Here is a 24,834-nt window from a genome sequence, read left to right on the forward strand (position 1 = left end):
CAGGCTGATGCCAATCAAATCAAATAGCATGCTGCCTCACCTTCCAGATTGGGAAGAGGGTTGTCACAGGTCCCATTTAGATTCAGACAGGTCTTGAAGCAAGGTGTGTGGCAAGGGCTGTAATGCCATTCACATTCACCTGGATCGTTGTAGTAGTCACAGAACACAGCTACAAAAGGGAAGACGTACAGGGTCATACACTGAATACACATTGCCCTCAGCAAATGGCACCCTATTCCATATGAAGTGCATTACTTTTTATCAGAACCCTATGTACCCTGGTCAAAATCATCCACTGTAATGTTACACATTAAGATATCTATTTAAACCAACCAGCTAAAATATACTTTAGATCCACATCCTCACATTGTCACCATGTTTGGGTTCTTTCAACAGCATATTCATTTACTTAGCATTGTAAATTCTAATCAGTCAAATTACACCAGACATGCCAAATCATTGCCAAGCCTGACAGTCAAACAGTGGAAATGTGTGACCTTTGGGACACAAGCATAATGAACCCCCCAAAAAATGTGTTGTACTTACGACAAATTTCTGGTGTTCTCCATGCAACACAGACTCCAGCTTCGGTGCAGGCCTGGGCGTAGGCTGCTACAGCTGTACAGAAACACTCACAGTCTCCGCCAGTATCACAGGCACAGGAGTCTTTCACACAGTTCTCAAAGTACAGACTAGGGTCTACCTGTAAAACACATACAGAGAGAACACACATGATGCACTAATACTGTATTATCATTTTTTTGGTTTCTTAGAGAATTATTCAAAACACATTTAACAACAGACATGTTCATGAATAAAATCATCGAGGATGACAAGAAAGTCAATGTTTAAAACGATTTGGGTGTATTTTTTGGTTCAGAAGTTTGACTGTCCACCATCCTATCAGTGTTCTGTCTGAACCTTTCACCTGGTTTCTAGTTGTACGGTTTATACATAGCAATCCGTTTCAGCACTGTACCTTCTTGTGACACAGTTGGAAAGTCTTTCCTGTGATGATGCTGCACTGCATCTTAGCCCAGTTGTGACGGTTGGGTCTGGCTCCACATGGGTCCACGTTGCTTTCTGCGTCGGGACAAGTGCTTGACACTTTCCAGCTGTTAGCAAACTCCACAGGGCTGCTGACTATCATCTGACCTTGTGTGGTGAAGTCATCTCTGCCTTCTCCATTATAGTTCCCACACAGGCCGCACACTGCTCCCTATAGACACATAGAAACGATAAGGCAAACACAGTGGAACTGTACCAAATCAATCACTGTTAGCAATACAAAATGCACTCTGATGTCTGATGTCTTGTTCATCTATTACATCACAGGCTCTCTATGTGAAACCTTACACTATGCTGTTAGCAATACAAAATGCACTCTGATGTCTGATGTCTTGTTCATCTATTTCATCACAGGCTCTCTATGTGTTAACCCTTCAACACTAAACTTACACTATGCTGTGGCTCCAGGACGATGCGGACGGTAGTTTTGCGGTCCCACAGCACTGCGATCCCGATGTCTGACTCAACAATCAGGTACAGACCGACGGTTCTCACTCGGTACTGGATCTGAGAGCCCACTCCTAGGTCCACCACTTCATGGGTCCCCTTTGATAGTTTCAGCTCTTTTCTCTGTAAAGATAAGGATTTATCACTTCCTGTTCACAGACAATTAGGGCTGAAATGTTTTTTCCCCAAAATCCCAGTTTTTCCAGAAATCCTTGTTGGAGGATTCAAGGATTGCCTCCTTATTCCCTTGTAATTTCCGAAAATTTGTAATTACGATTTCTGGAAAAACAGGGAATTTGGGGAAAGTTACCGGAATTTGACAGACAATACACTTTATAAAGCTTTATATGAAGAAAAAAAATGGCTTGAATGTCGTACTGATTTTTGCAGTTAGTGGCTATTTGGAAGAAAGTTTTACTTGCAATGATTGTGATGGTGATTTGACCTACTTTAGTTGAATTCACTAATTGTACTGTCTCTCTGAATAAGTCGCTCTGAATAAGAGCATTTGCTAAATAATGCTAAATGATGTATTGTTTGTATGTATGAATGTCAAAGGATCTCTCATTATGATCCAACGGGTATAGAGAGGAGAATGGCTCAATATAAAGCCTGGAGTGGAGTAAATGAAATGGTATCAAACACGTCAAAACCAGTCATGCATTTGATGCCATTCAATTCATTCCGTTCCAGCCATTACTATGAGCCCATCCTTCCCATTGAAGGTGCCACCAGCCGCCTGTTGGAGTGTATCATTTGTCCAGTCTTACCCCCAGTTGAACCCTGACAGACTTGGAGCAAGTGGTGCCTGTGGTTCCACACGGTATGTTCTCTGTGATCACCATGAATTTGTCCTGGACAGGCCGGTTCCCACATTTGTTCTTAAAGAGAGACAGAGGGAGAGAGTACTTTAGAAACCAAATGAGACTTTTCCAATTTAAATGATTAGTTGGTAATATAGAAGACAGTAGCAGTACTATTATACAAACATATTTCTTTGTATAAAAACACATCACAATTGAATTGAAATGTATTGCATTGTATTGAAATGTCCTGATAAGCATTAATTACCTGGACAGCCACATAGCCACATTTTCCTTGGAAGCCATACGTGCGCTCATCAAAGGTTTTGTAATGGCCACTGCCGTAGATGGTACAGGTTCCTGGGCACTTCTTATCTGTGCACTTCCATTTCCCACTCTTACAGGTGCTACATGTGTACAGTATGAGAGACACTAAGTCAAAAATCCTCTTCAAATCCTGATCACATTAGCTAGAGAGGATGAAGGAAGCCCTCATCTCGTGTCATGAAATCTCATTCCATTTCATTTTCATCTCCATTCCTTTTTATATGGTATTGTATCATTTAACGTCATATCATACCGCATAACCTCACATTGTATCGTTTTTGATCAGAAAGTAACGTATAACCATAAAACCTCAATAACTCACCAAGTGTTACATCCGTTTGGGATCTGTTTTCCTGGGGCGTAGAGGAATCCGTCATGGCTGCATGGGCATTCATGTTTATTCACACACATGCCTTTCCCATCCTCCCACAGACTCGTGGGACACTTGCACCCAGACTCACACTCTGCGGCGAACTGTGGTCAAGGAGAGAGACGGGAATTAAATAAAGAAGTCAACCCTTGGGTCAGGTACTAGTGGAAGTCAACAAGTCAACTCACACAGTCCATGAAATCCGGGTTCCTACAGCTCCGTGTACACTGTACTCCCAGGTCATTGGAGCAGTTCAAGAACACCTTTGGCGACTGGCAGGCTGTAACAGAAGCAGTTTCATTATTATTACACAATAAGTTGTCAAATTAGATCTGGGTTCAAATACTATCTTTCAAATACTTCCAGTGCCGGTTTAAAACAGATTTAAGCCTAGTCCTGGACTCAAGTAATTGACATGATCTCTCATATAGTATTTGAACCCAAGTCTAGGTACAATACTGTATACATCAGAGGATTAATGGGATATGAATAGCAAGGGGACACAGAAAGGCTACTTACTACTCTCTGAACGCATCTTCCACGAACGGCAGTGAAGCTTCCCATTGTTGCAGACACTAGAAGAACACACATGATGTCAAGAGATATTTTAATATTGGAGTAACATTGCAGGACTGTGTACTTTTTATACTAGCAGGTAATATGACAAATTTGCTGCTTTGGTAGGCAGGTAAATTAGGTAAATAAGTAGATGGGTAGGTAGGTAGGTAGGTAGGTAAGCAGTCACTTAAATAGGTAGCTAGACACTTTATTAGATGGAAACAGTCTCTTACCAGTGTTCCTCCTGAATGTTGATGGACTTCCCAGGCTTGATGTGGACCCCGTTGTGGAAGCAGGGGCATTTGTCCATGGGTACACAGGTGCCCCTGTCATCCATGTAGAGTCCGTCTGGGCAAGAACAACCATCCACGGGGAGGAAGTCATTGGTACAACCCTGGCTTTTGCTGGCCAGGGAGCTACAGGTCAGCTGACATCTCTGGAGCTGGTCAGAGTAGGTCTGAGACACTGGGCAGTTACCAATGTATTTGTCTGTTTGTAGGGAAATATGGAAAGTGTTGGATAAAGTTAAGATTGGCAGTGTTGGAAAACTTTACTAAAGGTTATTTTTTACTTCAGGAAGGAAGAGGATTAAGTAAGTAAGTGTTGTTAACCTGTTTGGGATAGGGGGCGGTATTTTCACGTCAGGATGAAAAGAGTGCCCAAATTAAACTGCTTGCTACCCAGGCCCAGAAGCTAGGATATGCATATAATTGGTTTCGGATAGAAAACACTCTAAAGTTTCTAAAACTGTTAAAATTACATCTTTGAGTATAACAGAACTTATTTGGCAGGCAAAACCCAGAGGACAAACCATCCAGGATTTTTGTTGTTGTTGAGGTGACCATGTTTTCAATTGGATTTCTATGGGAATCTACATTTCTGAGGGATCTGGTTGCAGTTCCAATGGCTTCCACTAGATGTCAACAATCTTTAGAAATTGGTTGATGTTTTATTTTGAGTAATGAAGAAGTATGGCTGTTCAGAACGAGGGTCGAGTCTGGTATACAGTTGTGTTTGGGGAGCGCGACCTGGCGCTCGCTCCAATTGCATTTTTATCCGCTATTGAAAACGGTTTATTCCGTCTTAAATTTGATACATTTTTTACAGTATAAAGTACCTAAAGTTGTATTGGGAAAGTTGTTTGAAATGTTTGGACCAGGATTACAGGTAACTTATTCGATAATGTGCAGTCATATTGGGCGAGTTGGAACTGGTGTTTTTCTGAATCAAACGCGCAAAATAAATGGACATTTTGGAGAAATAACTGACAATGACAGGGACAAAAATGACAATTTGTGATGTTTATGGGACATATTGGAGTACCAACAGAAGAAGATCTTCAAAGGTAAGGCATGAATAATATTGTTATTTCTGAGTTTCGCGCCTGGCGGGTTGAAATGTGACTGTCATGTGTTTGTTTGATGGGGTGCTGTCCTCAGATAATAGCATGGTTTGCTTTCGCCGTAAAGCCTTTTTGAAATCTGACACAGTGGCTGGATTAACAAGAAGTTAAACTTTAATTTGGTGTATTACCTTGTGATTGTATCAAAGTTAAATATTTCTAATAATTTCTTTTGAATTTCGCGCTCTGCAATTTCACTGGATGTTGTCGAAACGTTCCGCTAGCGGAAGCCCCCGCCGTAACAGGTAAAAGTTGACATCACAATAAAATAAAAACTTTTACAAACATCCACAACCGTTTGACCGGGCATCGCAAGGGGAATTTGTCAGGGTTACCCCATGTCTCCCCTACTTTTTGCAATGGCAGTGGAATCCGCCAAGGTTGTCCCCTGTCTCTCATACTTTTAGCGATGGCATTAGAACCATTTGCAGAATGCATATATTCTAATGAGAATATCAGTGAACATTTCATTAGTAGTCAGGAGAGGCCTATACTGTCATCTCCTTTCACCAATATACGACAAGACATAAATATGAGAAGTGTAAATCACTTACCACACACGTTCTCTCTCCAGCCCGACAGGACCACTCCCTTGGTAGCACAGTCTCGCACATAGGAGGAGAAGACGGCACACAGGCAGTCTTCACTCTTCTCACAGTTGCAGCTAGCGTACGTGCATCGCTGCAGAAAATATCAAGTTTAAGTAAATGTTCCATACGTAATAAATATAAAACAAATCTCATTGGCCAGAGCTTTCGCATGACAAACAGTATTACAAACAGTATAATTGTGAGCATTCCAAACCAGATGTAACTCAATGAAATGTAACAGTTACAGTTATAGATAATGTATTACCTTGTAGTAAAGCTCGGGGTCCACCATGGCATGGCACTTGGCAAAAGTGCTGTCAGAACTTCTTAGCATGGAGCACCAATGTTTAGCATAGTTCTCTGAGTAAACAGAACGTGGTAAGAGTTCAAATATGTCTGATACAGTATGAACTGCTGCTTCCTGCATCGATTTGAATCCAACGACATGATACTGCGGTTGTTGACATAAACTTTTATGAAATGCTTATGTTCTGCTTTTCATTGAGTTATGTAAGGGTTAACCTTCAATTAAAGAGTTAGTGAAGAGGGCTTACCATTCTCCACGCTGAGGGAGCAGGGGTCGTCCAGCCTCTCCTCTCTGTCTCTGCAGGTAGGATTAGCCTTCCAGGAGTTCCCAAATGAAGAGGCTGTTCCCTCCACCATACCCTGGGGGGTCTTCATGTCATCAGACAGAACCTTGTTGAAGTTCCCACACAGACCTAGAAGAAATAGAAACAGAAATCAACACCATATAAACCTACACCAAACAGAAATCAACACCATATAAACTTTCACGAAACAGAAATCAACATCATATAAACCTACACCGAACAGAAATCAACACCATATAAACTTTCACCAAACAGAAATCAACACCATATAAACCTACACCAAACAGAAATCAACACCATATAAACTTTCACCAAACAGTAATCAACACCATATGAAACTACACAAAACAGAAATTAACACCATATAAACCTACACCGAACAGAAATCAACACCATATGAACCTTCACCAAACAGAAATCAACAACATTTTTGTACTTTCTTGCTGTTTTTACTAGTTTAATGAGCCCTGGTGATTAAGATTACCAATGTTTATTACATTTGCATAAAGTAGAATTTAAACTCTGTATATAACTGATATCTGCTCACCTTCAGAGCTATATGCCTACAACTTGGGAGTTAACTTCTTTGATATAGGGGGCGCTCTTTTAATTTTTGGATAAAAATACGTTCCCGTTTTAAGCGCGATATTTTGTCATGAAAAGATGCTCGACTATGCATATAATTGACAGCAGAAAACACTCTGACGTTTCCAAATCTGCAAAGATATTATCTGTGAGTGCCACAGAACTGATGCTATAGGCGAAACCAAGATGACATTTCAAACCGGAAATGCCCCAGATTTTGAAGGCGCTGTTTTCCAATGTCTCCTTATATGGCTGTGAATGCGCCAGGAATGAGCTTACACTTTCTGTCGTTTCCCCAAGGTGTCTGCAGCATTGTGGCGTATTTGTAGGCCTATCATTGGAAGATTGACCATAAGAGACTACATTTACCAGGTGCTCGCTTGGTGTCCTCCGTTGCAATTATTGCGTAATCTCCACCTGCGTGTATTTTTCCTTTTTTTCAGAGAAACCCAACTGCCACGAATGACTTATCATCGAATAGATATGTTAAAAACACCTTGAGGATTGATTCTAAACAACGTTTGCCATGTTTCTGTCGATATTATGGAGTTAATTTTGAAAAAAGTTTGGCGTTGTAATGACTAAATTTTCGTTTTTTTTTCTTAGCCAAACGTGATGAACAAAACGGAGCGATTTCTCCTACACAAATAATATTTTTGGAAAAACTGAACATTTGCTATCTAACTGAGAGTCTCCTCATTGAAAACATCCGAAGTTCTTCAAAGGTAAATGATTTTATTTGAATGCTTTTCTTGTTTTTGTGAAAATGTTGCCTGCTGAATGCTAGGCTTATTGCTATGCTAGCTATCAATACTCTTACACAAATGCTTGTGTAGCTATGGTTGAAAAGCATATTTAGAAAATCTGAGATGACAGTGTTGTTAACAAAAGGCTAAGCTTGTGAGCCAATATATTTATTTCATTTCATTTGCGATTTTCATGAATAGTTAACGTTGCGTTATGGTAATGAGCTTGAGGCTATGATTACGCTCCCGGATACGGGATTGCTCGACGCTAGAGGTTACCTTGTGTCTTGGTCTTGTAGCTCTCGTCCAGGGTGACATAGACCTGCATGATAGGGACCAGCTGGATCTGAACCTGCAGCCCAAAGCTGGTCTGGAGCATCATGTGGAAGGACGATGGCTTGAACACACTGATGTCAGCTATGGGAAGAAAAACAAATAGACTAATGACAGCTGGGAACAAGACTGAAAGAGCTCCTGCTGAGACTGACGTTGTCCTAATATAGACACTGTACACTAATGTCAGCTTAGAACAAGACTGAAAGAGCTCCTGCTGAGACTGACGTTGTCCTAATATAGACACTGTACACTAATGTCAGCTGGGAACAGAAAGGGGGGTTTTGGGGTAATAATAATTCAATTAAATATGATTTATTTTTTGTTTAAAAAATAATAATTTAATCACACTAAACATTACTGTACTTATTACTGTGTCAATAGCTTTGGAAGTAGCGTGTAATAATAAATAGAATTATGCAGTTGATATCTATACAGGCTAATGTTTCATTCTATGTTTCATTACATGTTACTGGTTGCACTTTCATAACTTAGAAAAGTGTGCATAATCTTTATTATAAACTGAGGGGTTCTAGCCCTCAATGCTGATTGGCTGACAGATGTGGTATATCGGACGAGGTGACAAACCATTTAGTTTTACTGCTCTAATTATGTTGTCAACCAGTTTATAACAGCAGTAAGGCACCTTGGGGGATTGTAGTATATGGCCAATGTACCATTGGTAAGGGAAGTTGTGTCATGCCCAAGAACAGCCATTAGCCATGGTATATTGGCCATATATCACACCCCCTCAGGCCTTAGTGTTCATTATTCCATGTCCCACCTGTGCTGTAAGGCAGAGTGATCTGTGCATTGTGGCTGACTTTCCCATCGGCGGTAATCACCAAAGCCTGGAAAAGAAAACAACAGCCATGATCAACTAATCCTATTCAACACAAGACTAGCTGTGCAGTATATACATTTCACTTACATGTAAGTACTTATCGTCAGATCCAAAATGATTGGCACCTCTGTTTTCATTATTTTTCAATACCTCACCCTGCGAGGATAACAACACTGAGCCTTTCTCTACAAGGTTTTAGGAGATTGGAGAACACATTGGGAAGTATCTTAGACCATTCCTCCCATACAGACCAGTGGAAGCACAACAGCCCCATTAACATCAAAGATCCACCACCATTTTATACAGCAGGAATCAGGCTCTGTTTTGCATATGATCCTCCTTTTTGACACCAAACCCACCATTGGTGTGTGGCCAAAGAGCTTCATTTAATAGTCTTTCTTGCTCATCTTTATCAAGGATGCCTTTTAATTTGGACCTGACTGTAAATACACAGAGATAGTGTATAAAATACAACATGTATATGTTCAAGTGTACAGTATATGTCAAGTCTCCGTCTTTTAATGAAGGCAATACTCACGTTGTTTCTATCATTGTTTAGCAAGACCACAACACTCTTGAGGCAAGTGTCAAACTTCTGTCTTATACAGGGAACCAGCTGGACCAGTACAGTGAACTTTGGACTGGCTTCATCCTGAAACAGAGAAGGAAAAAACAAACAAAAAAATGATGAGAAAACATTGTGACATATGAAATGTAATCCACTTCTCATCTAGATTGTCTCTTCAGAAAAGTATAGTGTAATTGTCAGTTACCTTGCTTTCCACCTTGGCTAAGGGGTAGTAACAGTCCCCATGGAAGGTGAACGCTTTCCCATCGAAGGTTGTCACGTGTGAACCCTCCTCAACGGCACATGTAGCAGGGCTGGGTAGACTTTTACAGGACCACTGACCATGATGACAGACACTGAATCACAGACAGACACAGAACACAGACACAGACACATGATGAAGTCATTTACAGGACCACTGACCATGATGACAGACACTGAATCACAGACACAGGACAAATTATGAAGTCATTTACAGGACCAAGGATCATGGGGACAGACACTGAATCACAGACACAGAACACATGAAGTCATTTACAGGATAAACCAAGTACCCGAACCCTCTGTTACGACTTCTGTCTTAATGTAACTTGTTATGTTAACAGTTCAGTGCTTTACATTGAGCACTTGAAGTCTAAACCTTTGACTCACCATTCCTCACGGTCCTGTCTGAATACTTCTCCAGAGTTGTAAACTTTGTCGTGTTTGCACTGACACTGGTCCTGAGTGACACACCCCCTCTTTGAGATGTCATCAAACACAGTCCCTACAGAGTGGTGAAAACAGACAACGTGATACTAACATCACCACAGTCCCTACAGAGTGGTGACAACAGACAACGTGATACTAACACAGTCCCTACAGAGTGGTGAAAACAGACAACGTGATACTAACACAGTCCCTACAGAGTGGTGAAAACAGACAACGTGATACTAACACAGTCCCTACAGAGTGGTGAAAACAGACAACGTGATACTAACACAGTCCCTACAGAGTGGTGAAAACAGACAACATGTTACTAACACAGTCCCTACAGAGTGGTGAAAACAGACAACGTGTTACTAACATCACCACAGTCCCTACAGAGTGGTGAAAACAGACAGCGTGATACTAACACAGTCCCTACAGAGTGGTGAAAACAGACAACGTGATACTAACACAGTCCCTACAGAGTGGTGAAAACAGACAACGTGATACTAACACAGTCCCTACAGAGTGGTGAAAACAGACAACGTGATACTAACACAGTCCCTACAGAGTGGTGAAAACAGACAACATGTTACTAACATCACCACAGTCCCTACAGAGTGGTGAAAACAGACAACGTGTTACTAACACAGTCCCTACAGAGTGGTGAAAACAGACAACGTGTTACTAACACAGTCCCTACAGAGTGGTGAAAACAGACAACGTGTTACTAACACAGTCCCTACAGAGTGGTGAAAACAAACAACGTGATACTAACACAGTCCCTACAGAGTGGTGAAAACAGACAACGTGATACTAACACAGTCCCTACAGAGTGGTGAAAACAGACAACGTGATACTAACACAGTCCCTACAGAGTGGTGAAAACAGACAACGTGATACTAACACAGTCCCTACAGAGTGGTGAAAACAGACAACGTGATACTAACACAGTCCCTACAGAGTGGTGAAAACAGACAACATGTTACTTACATCACCACAGTCCCTACAGAGTGGTGAAAACAGACAGCGTGATACTAACACAGTCCCTACAGAGTGGTGAAAACAGACAACGTGATACTAACACAGTCCCTACAGAGTGGTGAAAACAGACAACGTGATACTAACATCACCACAGTCCCTACAGAGTGGTGAAAACAGACAACGTGTTACTAACATCACCACAGTCCCTACAGAGTGGTGAAAACAGACAACGTGTTACTAACACAGTCCCTACAGAGTGGTGAAAACAGACAACGTGATACTAACACAGTCCCTACAGAGTGGTGAAAACAGACAACGTGATACTAACACAGTCCCTACAGAGTGGTGAAAACAGACAACGTGATACTAACACAGTCCCTACAGAGTGGTGAAAACAGACAACGTGTTACTAACATCACCACAGTCCCTACAGAGTGGTGAAAACAGACAACGTGTTACTAACATCACCACAGTCCCTACAGAGTGGTGAAAACAGACAACGTGATACTAACACAGTCCCTACAGAGTGGTGAAAACAGACAGCGTGATACTAACATCACCACAGTCCCTACAGAGTGGTGAAAACAGACAACGTGTTACTAACATCACCACAGTCCCTACAGAGTGGTGAAAACAGACAGCGTGATACTAACACAGTCCCTACAGAGTGGTGAAAACAGACAACATGTTACTAACATCACCACAGTCCCTACAGAGTGGTGAAAACAGACAGCGTGATACTAACACAGTCCCTACAGAGTGGTGAAAACAGACAGCATGATACTAACACAGTCCCTACAGAGTGGTGAAAACAGACAACATGTTACTAACATCACCACAGTCCCTACAGAGTGGTGAAAACAGACAGCGTGATACTAACACAGTCCCTACAGAGTGGTGAAAACAGACAGCGTGATACTAACACAGTCCCTACAGAGTGGTGAAAACAGACAACGTGTTACTAACATCACCACAGTCCCTACAGAGTGGTGAAAACAGACAGCGTGATACTAACACAGTCCCTACAGAGTGGTGAAAACAGACAACATGTTACTAACATCACCACAGTCCCTACAGAGTGGTGAAAACAGACAGCGTGATACTAACACAGTCCCTACAGAGTGGTGAAAACAGACAGCGTGATACTAACACAGTCCCTACAGAGTGGTGAAAACAGACAACATGTTACTAACATCACCACAGTCCCTACAGAGTGGTGAAAACAGACAACATGTTACTAACATCACCACAGTCCCTACAGAGTGGTGAAAACAGACAACGTGATACTAACACAGTCCCTACAGAGTGGTGAAAACAGACAACATGTTACTAACATCACCACAGTCCCTACAGAGTGGTGAAAACAGACAGCGTGATACTAACACAGTCCCTACAGAGTGGTGAAAACAGACAACGTGATACTAACACAGTCCCTACAGAGTGGTGAAAACAGACAACGTGATACTAACACAGTCCCTACAGAGTGGTGAAAACAGACAACATGTTACTAACACAGTCCCTACAGAGTGGTGAAAACAGACAACGTGATACTAACATCACCACAGTCCCTACAGAGTGGTGAAAACAGACAACGTGATACTAACACAGTCCCTACAGAGTGGTGAAAACAGACAACGTGATACTAACACAGTCCCTACAGAGTGGTGAAAACAGACAACGTGTTACTAACACAGTCCCTACAGAGTGGTGAAAACAGACAACATGTTACTAACATCACCACAGTCCCTACAGAGTGGTGAAAACAGACAACGTGATACTAACACAGTCCCTACAGAGTGGTGAAAACAGACAACGTGATACTAACATCACCACAGTCCCTACAGAGTGGTGAAAACAGACAACGTGTTACTAACACAGTCCCTACAGAGTGGTGAAAACAGACAACGTGTTACTAACACAGTCCCTACAGAGTGGTGAAAACAGACAACATGTTACTAACATCACCACAGTCCCTACAGAGTGGTGAAAACAGACAACGTGATACTAACACAGTCCCTACAGAGTGGTGAAAACAGACAACATGTTACTAACATCACCACAGTCCCTACAGAGTGGTGAAAACAGACAACGTGTTACTAACACAGTCCCTACAGAGTGGTGAAAACAGACAACGTGATACTAACATCACCACAGTCCCTACAGAGTGGTGAAAACAGACAACGTGATACTAACACAGTCCCTACAGAGTGGTGAAAACAGACAACGTGATACTAACACAGTCCCTACAGAGTGGTGAAAACAGACAACATGTTACTAACATCACCACAGTCCCTACAGAGTGGTGAAAACAGACAACGTGTTACTAACACAGTCCCTACAGAGTGGTGAAAACAGACAACGTGTTACTAACATCACCACAGTCCCTACAGAGTGGTGAAAACAGACAACGTGTTACTAACATCACCACAGTCCCTACAGAGTGGTGAAAACAGACAACGTGATACTAACATCACCACAGTCCCTACAGAGTGGTGAAAACAGACAACGTGTTACTAACACAGTCCCTACAGAGTGGTGAAAACAGACAACGTGATACTAACATCACCACAGTCCCTACAGAGTGGTGAAAACAGACAACATGTTACTAACACAGTCCCTACAGAGTGGTGAAAACAGACAACGTGATACTAACACAGTCCCTACAGAGTGGTGAAAACAGACAACATGTTACTAACACAGTCCCTACAGAGTGGTGAAAACAGACAACGTGTTACTAACATCACCACAGTCCCTACAGAGTGGTGAAAACAGACAACGTGTTACTAACACAGTCCCTACAGAGTGGTGAAAACAGACAACGTGTTACTAACATCACCACAGTCCCTACAGAGTGGGGAAAACAGACAACGTGTTACTAACATCACCACAGTCCCTACAGAGTGGTGAAGACAGACAACGTGTTACTAACACAGTCCCTACAGAGTGGTGAAAACAGACAACATGTTACTAACATCACCACAGTCCCTACAGAGTGGTGAAAACAGACAACGTGATACTAACACAGTCCCTACAGAGTGGTGAAAACAGACAACGTGATACTAACATCACCACAGTCCCTACAGAGTGGTGAAAACAGACAACGTGTTACTAACACAGTCCCTACAGAGTGGTGAAAACAGACAACGTGTTACTAACACAGTCCCTACAGAGTGGTGAAAACAGACAACATGTTACTAACATCACCACAGTCCCTACAGAGTGGTGAAAACAGACAACGTGATACTAACACAGTCCCTACAGAGTGGTGAAAACAGACAACATGTTACTAACATCACCACAGTCCCTACAGAGTGGTGAAAACAGACAACGTGTTACTAACACAGTCCCTACAGAGTGGTGAAAACAGACAACGTGATACTAACATCACCACAGTCCCTACAGAGTGGTGAAAACAGACAACGTGATACTAACACAGTCCCTACAGAGTGGTGAAAACAGACAACGTGATACTAACACAGTCCCTACAGAGTGGTGAAAACAGACAACATGTTACTAACATCACCACAGTCCCTACAGAGTGGTGAAAACAGACAACGTGTTACTAACACAGTCCCTACAGAGTGGTGAAAACAGACAACGTGTTACTAACATCACCACAGTCCCTACAGAGTGGTGAAAACAGACAACGTGTTACTAACATCACCACAGTCCCTACAGAGTGGTGAAAACAGACAACGTGATACTAACATCACCACAGTCCCTACAGAGTGGTGAAAACAGACAACGTGTTACTAACACAGTCCCTACAGAGTGGTGAAAACAGACAACGTGATACTAACATCACCACAGTCCCTACAGAGTGGTGAAAACAGACAACATGTTACTAACACAGTCCCTACAGAGTGGTGAAAACAGACAACGTGATACTAACACAGTCCCTACAGAGTGGTGAAAACAGACAACATGTTACTAACACAGTCCCTACAGAGTGGTGAAAACAGACAACGTGTTACTAACATCACCACAGTCCCTACAGAGTGGTGAAAACAGACAACGTGTTACTAACACAGTCCCTACAGAGTGGTGAAAACAGACAACGTGTTACTAACATCACCACAGTCCCTACAGAGTGGTGAAAACAGACAGCGTGATACTAACACAGTCCCTACAGAGTGGTGAAAACAGACAACGTGTTACTAACATCACCACAGTCCCTACAGAGTGGTGAAAACAGACAACGTGTTACTAACACAGTCCCTACAGAGTGGGGAAAACAGACAACGTGTTACTAACATCACCACAGTCCCTACAGAGTGGTGAAGACAGACAACGTGTTACTAACACAGTCCCTACAGAGTGGTGAAAACAGACAACGTGTTACTAACATCACCACAGTCCCTACAGAGTGGTGAAAACAGACAACGTGTTACTAACACAGTCCCTACAGAGTGGTGAAAACAGACAACGTGTTACTAACACAGTCCCTACAGAGTGGTGAAAACAGACAACATGTTACTAACACAGTCCCTACAGAGTGGTGAAAACAGACAACGTGATACTAACATCACCACAGTCCCTACAGAGTGGTGTAAACAGACAACGTGTTACTAACATCACCACAGTCCCTACAGAGTGGTGAAAACAGACAACGTGTTACTAACACAGTCCCTACAGAGTGGTGAAAACAGACAACGTGTTACTAACATCACCACAGTCCCTACAGAGTGGTGAAAACAGACAACGTGTTACTAACACAGTCCCTACAGAGTGGTGAAAACAGACAACGTGTTACTAACATCACCACAGTCCCTACAGAGTGGGGAAAACAGACAACGTGTTACTAACACAGTCCCTACAGAGTGGTGAAGACAGACAACGTGTTACTAACACAGTCCCTACAGAGTGGTGACGACAGACAACGTGTTACTAACACAGTCCCTACAGAGTGGTGAAAACAGACAACGTGTTACTAACACAGTCCCTACAGAGTGGTGAAAACAGACAACGTGTTACTAACACAGTCCCTACAGAGTGGTGAAAACAGACAACGTGTTACTAACACAGTCCCTACAGAGTGGTGAAAACAGACAACGTGTTACTAACATCACCACAGTCCCTACAGAGTGGTGAAAACAGACAACGTGATACTAACACAGTCCCTACAGAGTGGTGAAAACAGACAACGTGTTACTAACACAGTCCCTACAGAGTGGTGAAAACAGACAACATGTTACTAACATCACCACAGTCCCTACAGAGTGGTGAAAACAGACAACATGTTACTAACATCACCACAGTCCCTACAGAGTGGTGAAGACAGACAACGTGTCATGAACCTGTGTTCTAGATCTCTGTCATCACTGTTATACTGATACATTGAGGTGTGTTTTCGTTCTCTATCATCACTGTTATACTGATACATTGAGGTGTGTTCTAGATCTCTGTCATCACTGTTATACTGATACATTGAGGTGTGTTCTAGATCTCTATCATCACTGTTATACTGATACATTGAGGTGTGTTCTAGATCTCTGTCATCACTGTTATACTGATACATTGAGGTGTGTTCTAGATCTCTGTCATCACTGTTATACTGATACATTGAGGTGTGTTCTAGATCTCTACCATCACTGTTATACTGATACATTGAGGTGTGTTCTAGATCTCTATCATCACTGTTATACTGATACATTGAGGTGTGTTCTAGATCTCTACCATCACTGTTATACTGATACATTGAGGTGTGTTCTAGATCTCTACCATCACTGTTATACTGATACATTGCGGTGTGATCTGGTTAAAGGCTGACCGTGAGGGCAGAAGCAGCCGTCCATCAGGTGTTCTTCACACAGTGAGCTGGTGTCTGAGTGGGTACAGGTATCCATGCAGGGAGAGCCACTCTCCAGATAGACCATGTTGAACGGACACTGCTTGTCTAAGAAAACAAAGGAAATAAATTATAGTACATTTCATTATTATATGTAAATATGTATATATGTATATTTATGTATTTTTTGAAGACATTTGTGTCATCTGAAGCTGACTATGGACAATAAAGAGTTATTTTTTGCATGTGACTTTTTGATCTACAACTGTCATCCAGTAAATGTTTTCCTGAACACCCAGACAGTTATTGAGATGTCCCATTACCACAGAAGGCTGTTGTTCTCCAGTGGGGTGGCTGTCCCCCGGCGTGGGAGCACTGTCTGGAGTACTCTGCCAGGGTGCTGCAGACACAGAAGCTATCAGAAGTGTTGCTGCAGCCACACAGGTCCTGGACACAGGCCTGGATGTAGGGCTCAGGGTTCAAGACCGCACCACAGGAGCTCCACAACGGCGAGCGCAGGAGCTGGTCACACTGGGCATGCTGAGGAGGAAGGAGGAGGAAGAGGAGGAAGAGGTGGAGGAGGAGGGAGAGGAGGAGGAGGAGGGAGAGGAGGAGGTGGTGGAGGAGGGAGAGGAGGAGTGGGAGAGGAGGAGGAGGAGGAGGTAGAGGTGGAGGAGGAGGGAGAGAAGGAGGAGATGGTGGCGGGAGAAGAGGAGGAAGTGGAGGGAGAGAAGGAGTGGGAGAGGAGGGGGAGCAGGAGGAGGTAGAGGTGGAGGAGGAGGAGAGGATGAGGAGAAGGTATAGGTGAATGAGGAGGGAGAGGAGGAGGTGGTGGAGGAGGGAGAGGAGGAGTGGGAGAGGAGGAGGAGGAGGAGGAGGTAGAGGTGGAGGAGGAGGGAGAGAAGGAGGAGATGGCGGCGGGAGAAGAGGAGGAAGTGGAGGGAGAGAAGGAGTGGGAGAGGAGGGGGAGCAGGAGGAGGTAGAGGTGGAGGAGGAGGAGAGGATGAGGATGGGGAGGAGGAAGGTGAGGAGGAGGAGGTGGAGGGAGGAGAGGGAGGGAGAGAAGGATTGGGAGAGGAGGAGGAGGAGAGGACGAGGAAGATGTTCCGAGTTTAGTTGCAATACAAATAATATTATGCCAGATCTGAACTTAATTGGTTCCATATGGCAGTCAAATACATCAATAGAATGAAGGGAAGTGAAATACTGTAGTCTACTTGTCAGGCTGAACAGACTGGAGGTAGAACTTACAAACTCCTTGCACGTGTCCTCTTTAGGCTGAACGTCTGCAGGTTCATCTTCCTCTTCCTCTTCATAGGGGTCTTCACAGTCCTCGTTGGGCCTGTGGACCTTCTGTCTGTTTCCAAACTCAATGGGGCTCACTTTACGACCTGCACGGAAATAAAACGATGTCATCCTTCATCAATAAGTGATTAGAAACGCATATAAATGTGTATACATGTATATTAATGAACTTACAACATGTGTGAAATTACAATGATGTTACTTGATGTAAGAATATAAAACAGTCACTTAGAATATATTAATAAATAGCATGGTAATAATAACAACTAAATAAATCATTATAAATATTTAGATACATGCTTAGAAAGTCGTTATAAATGACTAAACATGTAATAAATGATAATATTATTGGAATATATTGATTATACTTAACACCATAAAACCTTACAGGAATAAGCTATTATAAATACTTGTACATATTAATATAAAGTCGTTATAAGTGACTAAACATGTAATAAATTATACTATTATTGTAATATATTGATTATACTTAACACCATAAAACCTTACAGGAATAAGCTATTATAAATACGTGTACACATTAATATAAATGATTATAAGTGTGTTATAAATGACTATACATGTTATAATGCTCATGACTCGTGATGCTAATAATTGTTATAAATGCTCACCGTTATGAACAAACTCATTGTGGACTGGAAGGCCATTGAAGTCTCCACAGAGACCACAGGTACGGTTGGTGTACTCCGTGTCCAGCTCCACCTAACGCAAACAGTGATGGGTCAACTATTTTCTAAGGTAGACTCAGAGAAATGCCGTTGGCACGGGCAGCAGCACAGATGTTGAGATGAGATACAAGACTTCACTCTCACACAGTCACACACGTGGTATCTGTCCATGTGCACTGGTTCGTTTTACACTGTTCACTGTTTAATGACAGCAGTCCATTTCAGTGAACTTATTGATTCTTACAAAGCGAATAAATAAATAGACTTCTGTATGCATTCTTCTAAGTAACGTTTTGATTCTCATAAAAGCTTACCATGACGGCATCTTCTCCGTTCCACATGACAACCAGGCCAACCTTGGAGTAGAGTTTGGTGTAAACTGCATTCCTCTCCAGTTGGACTCCTCCATTGTAGTACGGCAGAGTTACACTGGGAATAAAGAAGGAGAATATAATTAATGATAGAGATGACATAGAAATGTACCAACGTGTCAATTAACAACAAACAGACACAAAATACAGTTAAATCCTTTGAATTCAAAATGGAATCCCTGGAAATATGTCAGAGTACTGTCTCAGATGGGAATAGGTAACAGCATAATATAAATCCATTACTTTTTACAGAGAGGAAATGTTAGATCAATAGATAGATATATAGATAGATAGATAGATAGATAGATAGTTAGATAGATAGATAGATAGATAGATAGATAGATAGATAGATAGATAGATAGATAGATAGATAGATAGATAGATAGATAGATAGATAGATAGATATCAATACATTATTTTATTTTTTATGACAGGGTAACTGGGGCGGCAGGGTAGCCTAGTGGTTAGAGCAGTGGACTAGTAACCGGAGGGTTGTAATTTCAAACCCCCGAGCTGACAAGGTACAAATCTGTCAATCTTCCCCTGAACAGGCAGTTAACCCACTGTTCTTAGGCCATCATAGAAAATAAGAATTTGTTCTTAGCTGACTTGCCTGGTTAAATAAAGGTAAAAAAAATAAAAAATTCATGGCTCACTTGAAAAATGATGTCAATCTCAGTGTGACGTCCCTGATGAATTAGAAGACACATAACATAAAACATTTGTGGAAAACTTACATTTCTCCATTGACCGCGACCTGAGTCTTGGTCAGGTGGAAGACCAGGTCGTTGATAGTGACCACTACGTGTTTGACCGTAGGGTTCCCCTCAGCCTCAGTAGCCTCGTTCCTCTTCAGGTGCACAGAGAACTCCTGGTAGGACTCAGAGTGGCAGTCGGAGGCCAGGTTGTATTCACACGTCCCTGGGAACTGGTACACGTCTCCATCGAAGGTCTTGAAGTGCTCTCTGCCCCAGGTGCTGCAGATGCTGTTCACATGGTTGGACTGGCGCGCTGAGGAGACGAAAACAGAAAACGTTACCCACTTTAAATGTATGGAATCAGAAAGAGACACAATTTTATAACTTTGCTGTAAATTGTAAATAATGCAGCATGTATTTCTAAATATCCAGTTGTAGTGGATTGTGAATCAAGATATTAAAAAATATGACACTCCCAGACAGACGGCACTCAGATTTGCTCCAACCAAGACTGTCCATAATAACAAAATGTGTCTGTTCTTGACTGACAGTTGACTCGAAATAGATAGAAACTTAATCTAGCGCCATCTCTATACAGTATCTATTTCTATGTTTGACTGTTTGTCTTTGTCTGCATAGATCAAAATAAATCACTGCTATTTCCAAAATGATCGTGTATCGTCTTACCTTTCTTGGCTTTCACCTGGATGGCGCTCGTTAGTGGCAGAGCGAGAACGCACAACCACAGAGTTGTCCACCCCATAGTTAGTGTCCAGGTGAAGTGGGCTTCAGGTAAAGTGTGGAGTGCTGCTTGACGGCCTCCTTTATAATGGCATTGTTTAATCTGTGTCTGTCAGTTCACACCCATCAGAAGGAGGATGTCAGACATCTTTATTGAGACATGGTAAACATGTCTATTGACAGGGACAGATTACCGACTGGGCAATCAGATAACATAAGAACATGGCATAAGTCATTGCAAAATTGCAGGAAATTAGCTTTAAAACAGCAACATTTTCTCTTCGTTGCCAAGAGGGGGGGTTCTCCAAAATGTTATTGTACAGTGGCCCAGATTTGGGTTTATTCCAGCCCTGACTAAGGAAATTCAACCATTTTCAGAAGTCCCCTTTACTATCTATAATTTCCTTTATTCTGAATGTAAATGTTAAAAAAAATTTTAAAAAACAATGTTTTTAACTTTGGACTTACAATAAATACTATATATTCATAACGGAGACAGTGTCGTGCCTCCTTCAATTATGCATCATTTGATTATTTAAGGTATAGCACCTCTTAGAAAACAAGGTCACGTCCAGAACCTAAAAGGGTTGTTCGGCAGTCAAATCAAATCAAATCACATTTATTTATATAGTCCTTCTTACATCAGCTGATATCTCAAAGTGCTGTACAGAAACCCAGCCTAAAACCCCAAACAGCAAGCAATTCAGGTGTAGAAGCACGGTGGCTAGGAAAACCTAACCTAGAAAGGCCAAAACTCAGGAAGAAACCTAGAGAGGAACCAGGCTATGAGGGGTGGCCAGTCCTCTTCTGGCTGTGCTGGGTGGAGATTATAACAGAACATGGCCAAGATGTTCAAATGTTCATAAATGACCAGCATGGTCAAATAATAATAATCACAGTAGTTGTTGAGGGTGCAACAAGTCAGCACCTCAGGAGTGAATGTCAGTTGGCTTTTCATCGCCGATCATTGAGAGTATCTCTACCGCTCCTGCTGTCTCTAGAGAGTTGAAAACAGCAGGTCTGGGACAGGTAGCACGTCCGGTGAACAGGTCAGGGTTCCATGGCCGCAGGCAGAACAGTTGAAACTGGAGCAGCAGCACGGCCAGGTGGACTGGGGACAGTAAGGAGTACCAGGTAGTCCTGAGGCATGGTCCTAGGGCTCAGGTCCTCCGAGAGAGAGAAAGAAAGAATTAGAGAGAGCATACTTAAAATCACACAGGACACCGGATAAGACAGGAGAAATACTCCAGATTTAACAGACTGACCCTAGCCCCCCGACACATAAACTACTGCAGCATAAATACTGGAGGCTGGGTCAGGAGGGGTCAGAGTGGTCAGGGGACACTGTGGCCCATTTGATGGTACCCCCGGACAGGGCCTAACAGGCTGGATATAACCCCACCGACTTTGCCAAAGGAGAACCCCCACACCAGTAGAGGGATATCTTCAACCACCAACTTACCATCCTGAGACAAGGCCGAGTATATCCCAGAAAGATCTCCGCCACGGCACAACCCAAAGGGGGGGGGGACGCCAACCCAGACAGGAAGATCACGTCAGTGACTCAACCCACTCAAGTGACTTACCCCTCCTAGGGACGGCATGGAAGAGCACCAGTAAGCCAGTGACTCAGCCCCTGTAATAGGGTTAGAGGCAGAGAATCCCAGTGGAAAGAGGGGAACCAGCCAGGCAGAAACAGCAAGGGCGGTTCGTTGCTCCAGAGCCTTTCCGTTCACCTTCACACTCCTGGGCCAGACTGCACTCAATCATATGACCTACTGAAGAGATGAGTTTTCAGTAAAGACTTAACAGGAAGCCCGTATTTAGTACGGGAATTGTGGGTTAACCGCCTTGCTCAGGGTCAGAACGACAGGTTTTTACCTGTCAGCTCGTGGATTCGTTGCTGGCCCAATGCTCGATCCACTAGGCTACCTCTACTCCAGTTGTTTGAGCCTAAAACAATAATGAAAATGCAACAATATTGTGTGAATGTGGACATTATTTGGAGTAAATAGCCTATTACCCATTATAAGGTTGACCCTTTTTACATTGTCCTATTCAGCAACAATGCTGGATGTGTAACCAGGCCGACCCGGTACAGCTCAGCTGCACTTCTCATTTGGGCCCTACAGTAAGAGTTGTTTTAGCAACCAGCAATCAAACAAGCTAAGCGTCAGTAGGGAGACAAAGTAGAGCCGCAATTCAACGGCTCATCCCAGCTTCACTTGACTCCTTTGGGCCCTACAGTAAGAGTTGTTTCAATTCAACGGCTCATCTCAGCTTCACTTGACTCATTTGGGCCCTACAGTAAGAGTTGTTTCAATTCAACGGCTCATCTCAGCTTCACTTGACTCATTTGGGCCCTACAGTAAGAGTTGTTTCAATTCAACGGCTCATCTCAGCTTCACTTGACTCCTTTGGGCCCTACAGTAAGAGTTGTTTCAATTCAACGGCTCATCTCAGCTTCACTTGACTCATTTGGGCCCTACAGTAAGAGTTGTTTCAATTCAACGGCTCATCTCAGCTTCACTTGACTCCTTTGGGCCCTACAGTAAGAGTTGTTTCAATTCAACGGCTCATCTCAGCTTCACTTGACTCCTTTGGGCCCTACAGTAAGAGTTGTTTCAATTCAACGGCTCATCTCAGCTTCACTTGACTCATTTGGGCCCTACAGTTTGAATCCCACTTAAGAATTGTTTTATCAACCTCCAAAAATACTTCCTACAGGGGGTTTCTCATTTATACTCCTGATTGAACCTCTATCAAGTGTAGCTCAGCATCAGTATCACTATTTACATGATCAATATGGATTAATAGCTCAAAATAGAGTCATGATCACTTTATTACATCCTCATAATCGTAAACGCCTCGTACTTCCTGTAATCTAAGGTGAATATGTAAACATTACACAGGTTAAGAGCATTTCAACCGTTCAGTTTAAACTGTGTAGTGATGCATGTACCAGTATGCTTGAGGCCTGAATGACACCCTAGTCACTATTTAGTACACTACTTTTGACCAGGCCCCATAGGCCACTAGTTTAAAGTAGTGTACCCTATAGGTAATGGGGATCCATTTGGGATGTAGCCAGTGTCTGTCCCCCAGCAGCAGCAGCAGCTCAGTAGAAGGGTTCTATCAGGGATATATAAGAGTCATCTAGACATGGTTCAGGGTTGTGTCACCTTCTATCTACCATCTGTCTCTCTTGAAGGAGGAACAATCATTAACAGTGATACATCCTGGTCCTGCCCATGTTCTGAAGACATTCAGACCCTTTACAGCCTGGGTGTCAGTCGGTTTCTGCTATCTTGTCAACTCCTTGTCATTCATTGGCACGCCAATTATGAAGTGCGAGTCTCAACTTCTCCGCCGTTTTTGTTCCCTGGCTACCACATTGTGAACAGCGTGAAGCGAACTCATGTAACACATTACACATTCAAAGGCTGTACATACATTTGAAGTCGGAAGTTTATATACCCTTAGGTTGGAGTCATTAAAACTCGTTTTTCAACCCCTCCACAAATCTCTTGTTAACAAACTATAGTTTTGGCAAGTCGGTTAGGACATCTACTTTGTGCATGACACAAGTCATTTTTCCAACAATTGTTTACAGACAGATTATTTCACTTATAATTGACGGTATCACAATTCCAGTGGGTCAGAAGTTTACATACACTAAGTTTACTGTGCCTTTACACAGCTTGGAAAAGTCCAGAAAATGATATCATGGCTTTTGAAGCTTCTGATAGGCTAACTGACATCATTTGAGTCAATTGGAGGGTACCTGTGGATGTATTTCAAGGCCTAGCTTCAAACTCTGTGCCTCTTTGATTGACATCATGGGAAAATCAAAAGAAATCAGCCAACACTTCAGAAAAAGAATTGTAGACCTCCACAAGTCTGGTCATCATTGGGAGCAATTTCCAAATGCCTGAAGGTACCACGTTCATCTGTACAAACAATAGTACGCAAGTATAAACACCATGGGACCACGCAGCCGTCACACCGCTCAGGAAGGAGACGCATTCTGTCTCCTAGAGATGATCGTACTTTGGTGCGAAAAGTGCAAATCAATCCCAGAACAACAGCAAAGGACCTTGTGAAGATGCAGGTTGAAACAGGTACAAAAGTATCTATATCCACATTAAAACGAGTCCTATATCAACATAACCTGAAAGGCAAAAAAAAAGCAAGGAAGAAGCCACTGCTCCAAAACCGCCATAAAAAAGCCAGACTACGGTTTAAAACTGCACATGGGGACAAAGATCGTACATTTGGAGATCTGGTCTGGTCTCTGGTCTGATGAAACAACAGTAGAA

General features: G+C 42.5%; 1 protein-coding gene across 2 annotated transcripts in view; it reads right to left on the reverse strand.

The window, feature by feature from the left end:
- Positions 1-20,640, reverse strand: part of muc2.1 (mucin 2.1) — a 36,418-nt gene extending 15,778 nt beyond the window's left edge. The window contains exons 1-25 of one of the 2 annotated variants that reach the window (XM_090230996.1): positions 20,462-20,640; positions 19,814-20,087; positions 19,020-19,134; positions 18,649-18,739; positions 17,963-18,102; positions 17,035-17,251; positions 16,694-16,819; positions 9,904-10,018; positions 9,458-9,608; positions 9,223-9,336; positions 8,625-8,691; positions 7,787-7,924; positions 6,120-6,284; positions 5,831-5,925; positions 5,530-5,656; positions 3,807-4,062; positions 3,535-3,590; positions 3,204-3,295; positions 2,968-3,119; positions 2,587-2,725; positions 2,286-2,396; positions 1,459-1,638; positions 980-1,219; positions 547-703; positions 41-169 (exon numbers count right to left, since the gene is read on the reverse strand). In XM_090230996.1, the coding sequence (XP_090087122.1) occupies positions 41-169; positions 547-703; positions 980-1,219; positions 1,459-1,638; positions 2,286-2,396; positions 2,587-2,725; positions 2,968-3,119; positions 3,204-3,295; positions 3,535-3,590; positions 3,807-4,062; positions 5,530-5,656; positions 5,831-5,925; positions 6,120-6,284; positions 7,787-7,924; positions 8,625-8,691; positions 9,223-9,336; positions 9,458-9,608; positions 9,904-10,018; positions 16,694-16,819; positions 17,035-17,251; positions 17,963-18,102; positions 18,649-18,739; positions 19,020-19,134; positions 19,814-20,087; positions 20,462-20,537 (3,523 nt within the window). In that variant the 5' untranslated portion in view covers positions 20,538-20,640. Of the gene's footprint in view, positions 1-40; positions 170-546; positions 704-979; positions 1,220-1,458; positions 1,639-2,285; positions 2,397-2,586; positions 2,726-2,967; positions 3,120-3,203; positions 3,296-3,534; positions 3,591-3,806; positions 4,063-5,529; positions 5,657-5,830; positions 5,926-6,119; positions 6,285-7,786; positions 7,925-8,624; positions 8,692-9,222; positions 9,337-9,457; positions 9,609-9,640; positions 9,690-9,903; positions 10,019-16,693; positions 16,820-17,034; positions 17,252-17,962; positions 18,103-18,648; positions 18,740-19,019; positions 19,135-19,813; positions 20,088-20,461 lie in introns of those variants that run through there. The other variant, XM_090230997.1, reaches the window with a different exon arrangement.
- Between the last annotated feature and the right edge of the window lie 4,194 nt (positions 20,641-24,834).

This window comes from Oncorhynchus mykiss, chromosome 4 (assembly GCF_057628025.1).
Source record: "Oncorhynchus mykiss isolate SJ-2025 chromosome 4, ASM5762802v1, whole genome shotgun sequence".
NCBI classification, from domain to species: Eukaryota; Metazoa; Chordata; class Actinopteri; order Salmoniformes; family Salmonidae; genus Oncorhynchus; species Oncorhynchus mykiss.